The sequence below is a fragment of the Trachymyrmex septentrionalis genome, unplaced genomic scaffold (genome assembly GCF_001594115.1).
Source record: "Trachymyrmex septentrionalis isolate Tsep2-gDNA-1 unplaced genomic scaffold, Tsep1.0 scaffold62, whole genome shotgun sequence".
NCBI lineage: Eukaryota > Metazoa > Arthropoda > Insecta > Hymenoptera > Formicidae > Trachymyrmex > Trachymyrmex septentrionalis.
Genome location: NW_017305800.1, coordinates 3049466 through 3054038, shown reverse-complemented (window position 1 = coordinate 3054038; position 4573 = coordinate 3049466). Strand labels below are relative to the sequence as shown.

At 47.0% G+C, this 4573-nt stretch overlaps 1 protein-coding gene across 1 annotated transcript in view; it reads right to left on the bottom strand.

Moving 5' to 3' along the window:
- Nucleotides 1-4573, bottom strand: part of LOC108752915 (dachshund homolog 2) — a 204410-nt gene that overhangs the window by 120196 nt on the left and 79641 nt on the right. The window contains 1 exon segment of the mRNA XM_018494127.1: nucleotides 1045-1193. Within this exon segment, the coding sequence (XP_018349629.1) occupies nucleotides 1045-1193 (149 nt within the window).

Below are 4573 nucleotides of genomic sequence, written 5' to 3'. Positions count from 1 at the left end.
ATATATATATATCTGTATGTCCCCCGATGATAATATATCTGCGAAATAAGCGCGTCCCAACGGACACCCTTCAAAGCGCTATCGAAGAGCACAAAGAGAGCCCGCGCAAATAAACCAATGAATATTGTATGCGCGTTTATCGATCTTCCGGATGTTCACAGCGAGCGATGAATATCGCGCAAGTATAAACGGAATCGTGCGAGATTATAATACTGTTAATTGCGTCACGTTATTAATAATACTAAGTATTAATAATTAATGAAATATCTGAAACACGTCGGTTCAACCAATACGTACGACGATGCGACGCATCGCAAAGCGATGCAGCAACGGCACGAGAGATAAATTGAGAATGGCACAGGAACTTCCTGGATCGGAATCCGGCGATGGGGAATGCGAAGACAGCGCGAGTATCAATTGCGTACGTAAAGGGATATCGTACGATATCCCGGGCATCGGTGACCGCCACCGCAGGCCGCAACACGACGGTGCAGTCGCAGTTAATTTGCTCACTCCAAGTGTGTTTGATTCCCCTAATTAATTGATCGGTAGGGTCACCGTATGCCAGAGCGTATATACGGATGGCAGTAATCAAGCGCGTGGCCCTCGCTACGTACGTCTATTTGCACGTACGTGCTCTATTTGGCATAACCCTGCGCTCGACCAGACCGGTCTCTGCGTTTGTACGCATAAATTCTTCCGCGAAAATGCCGAACAAAAATCGGAAGAAAATTAAATTTACACATTTTTATCATTCAATAAAACGCAACGAATTGAAATTGACAGTAACGATCGCAACACAGCAGAGATGAGAGAGAGTTCCGAAAGATCTCTGATCCTATTAATATTCATCGATAAGATATAATTGCCTTCAATGGCTGCGCGTTTCAGCGGACTCAATCGGCATATTTTAGATCCGAAAGAATAAATACATCGATAGCAGCGAGCGCGCTCACTCAACTGCCGAGTCCGTTGAGTCCGCAGCCAATGTTGCTTTAAGGTAACTTTACACGTATTAAATGAAATAATTGTGGGTTCACTCACCGAGATGCCCGTTCTCGTAATAATCGCCGTTGTCCATTCTGTGCTTCTTCAGGGAGTGTTGAGGATGATGACCAGCCGCCGCGGCTAGGTGACTCGCCGCAAGGCTCAGCCCAACGGAAGCTCTCTTTGGGGGTCTTCCTGGCCTGGAGCTGTACAGTGAGAGAGAGTTACTGTGGTTAGAGACACCCGTCATCGAGGTAATGTCTTACCCCGATCGTTGTGGTCGCGATATTCATCGCGACCGATTATCTGCTGAAAAGATTAAGGAGGAAATATCAGCCCTCGCGCGCGAAGCACGGAAGTGAGTCTCTCGATTCATTAGTACGATCGAGATCGTCTCGGCCGATTAGCTATCGCGAGAAATGAGAAAAGTACACCGCAACTGCGAATTATCAATGATTGTGAGCCGAGTTGTGAGCTGTGAAACTGGAAACTGCCGCGTGGCACGACACGTATGTAGAAACGACTGCTTTAACGACCGCCTGCTGATCTTCCCTCTGTGAATAAGTCTTATTTGCGATACCTCGAGTGGATATCTCAAGTCCTGATTTCAAGATTACACTCGAGAGGAAAGGCATCCCAGAAGAAACCGCGCGAAACGATTAAACGAACACCCGGCTCCGCTACCACCGGGGAACCAATTTGAAAAAGTTTCTTCTTGTCTTGTTGGCTAATCTACGTAGATCGTTTGTGAACGGACGTTTCGAGAGCGGACTCTTACGTGACTAAGGGAAAAGAAAAATCATCCGTGAAAATAACACGTGACGTTTCACCTCGAACTCGTTATCGACAAACTGACAAAACAAATTTGCAAAGTTTCGCGCGTCTTATCTTTAAATTAACATTTCTTCATGTAACGTACGTATAAAATCATGCACGAACGATTGAATATATATAAACGTCGAATGGGCGAATGAAATTACGTGAGTTCTACTTTTACGTACACTTACGTGGCGCAGAATACTTACGTAATTAATTATGCAATGAATTATGAAAGATTTTCATTGCATTCGCAAGACTGTCTAAGAATAAATCTTACGGAAGATTCCGCGATCTATTCTCTCAGAGTATTCAGTGCTTTGTTATATCGGCGCTTTATTAGGATCGAGTTCCGTTTCGAGTGGCCGGCGTTTTCTTTTGATGAGCGTCACTGGCACCTTTCGAGCTTTGTCGGCGGCGAAGCAGACGAGGAAGATCTCCGTTGAAACAATCTGTACGATAGTGACGATGATACTGGTGCACCCAGGAGAGGGAGGTTCATTTTTCATAGGCGGTAGGCGCCAGAGAGGCGCTCACGCGTACACACACACACACACACACACACAACGCATGCAATTCACACTAGGACGTTACGCATCAACACTAGGACGTTACGCACGAAAACACGCATGTACACGCACATATACACGGAGATGCATTTTGCTTCAGCGAGGGAATATCCGGGACTTGTTACCTTTCTTTACTCTCTTCCTCGATACAACACCCAATCGCGAAACGTTCTCAACCTTCCCCATCGCGATGCATCTCCATATAAATGATAAATTCAATGTCGATTAATTAATCGCCTCTTCGATAGAATGACACGTCGGAGATAATCGAGACGCGGGATTTTTCGAGACTCGGGATCGTCTTCTTAATTATATACGCGCATCCTTCACACGGCCGTACATTATTCACGGAGTAGGGATCGTTAGGGGAATAACGAGACGAAGGCTGAGCACCGCTGCTAACCGATAAGCGAGCAATCTCATAGTAGTCAAGACAGATTTGTAAATCTAATTTTTCATCCCGTCTTTCTGCCTTGCCCTCTCACTTTGCCCTCTTCGTTGCCCGGAATCTTCCTCGTATCTCCTCCTCGGTATCTCACTCTCTTCTCTCCGTTTTCGCCCGTTTCTTCCTCCCGCTTCTTCCTCCGCTCTCTCTCTCTCTCTCTCTCTCTCTCTCTCTCTCACTCTCTACGACATTCTTTTTCGCCTTGCTACTTGTCTCTCGCCCCATCCCTTTTTCACTGCTGCTTCTCACGCACGCGGGATCCCCAGACGATTCTCAGACGGCCGGTTTATACGGCGCGGTGATCTCTTAAACCGCTTAGCTTCAGGTTACACCGAAAACACGAGCGCACTTTCTGAGCGCTTAGAGCCCGCATAATGCGCATTTGTTTGCGTGCCGCGCGATCAGCGAAATAAGACGAGGCGCCGGCCGGCGCGAGCAGCGCCGGTTCAAAACCTTCTTCTTAGCGAACGGAGATCTAACGTGAGTCGAAACGATATATTTATCTCCAACGACTAGTGCTGCACTAGTGCTCGCAAAAAAAAAAAAAAGAAAAAAATTTTTATATTCCACAAGTACCCGTTAAAGATTGAAAGGTGCGGGCATCGAACGCAATCCTCCGCATGTAATAATATATACAACATTTGTTTCTCCACAAGTTTTCTCCTGCCGACGAGTCAGATATTTACGCAATATCTCGTGCATTATGCAGCGAAACAATGGCGGGTCAACGATTGATTCATGGGCGTGGATCAGACCGTTGGCCAAGGAATCAAGCGATCGCTAATAAACGCGCGTTGCGGCAACAACGGCCGCGCTACCGTTCGTTCAATTTTATATTATGAAAACTGATCTTCGTCTTTTCGGGGGGGGGGAGGAGGAGGAGGAGGGGCGAACTCGAACCGTAACAGCTGGCGACTTACACCGTATCGATTGTAATTATTACGGCGGGGAAAATTCACTTTTTTATTACGAAATAATCGGAACGGGAAAGAAATTGAAAATGTATGAATGATGTAAAAAAAAAACAAGTATCTTTGAAAAGTTTCTCTTCGGTTAATTCGCGCGATCAGCTTACCCGGACAGTTCGGCCTTGATATTCTCAGATCGGTAGGTAAGTAATTATTAAAAAAGCGGCTCCAATGCCGTTGCCAGAAGGTTTCAGATAATTATATAGGTTGCTTTCCTCCTCGGAGCGTTGTCCTCCAGAAATGTCTCCGCGAAAGCGATCGTGGAAGAATTTACGAGTGCCAGCGTATCTCGTGCAAATCGTGTTACACACGAGTAGGCCGCAATTAGAGCGGCATATAATCGTAATGAACGATCGACGAGATCGAGAACTTCACGACTTCTCGAGCCGCCGTCCCCGTCTCTTGTCGCGTGATTTACACAGCCGGAATAAGACAGACGTCCGCCGCACTTAATTCACAAGCGAGCCGCGAGTCGAGTATAGTTTTCGAGCGGTCGAAACGGTTAGACGGCTGGAAATTATCGCTCAAAACGATCGTTTTGTACGCTATTCGCGGCGCGGTGCGATCGATCGATTAGATCCGGCAGCGCACACTTCTGTATTGTATTTGGCCGGAGTTCTCATTCGGAATTGCGTGTGGGCATTAAGAGTTGCCGATGATCGGGCCAGGTGCTATGCCCCCCGATCTCGATCGTTTCCCCGCCCTAATGATCGTTGCACCTCCACGTGGAGAACCAGATCATCGCGCCGCGTGAAAAGAACAGATTCGAACGGTGGAATCGGCGAGGG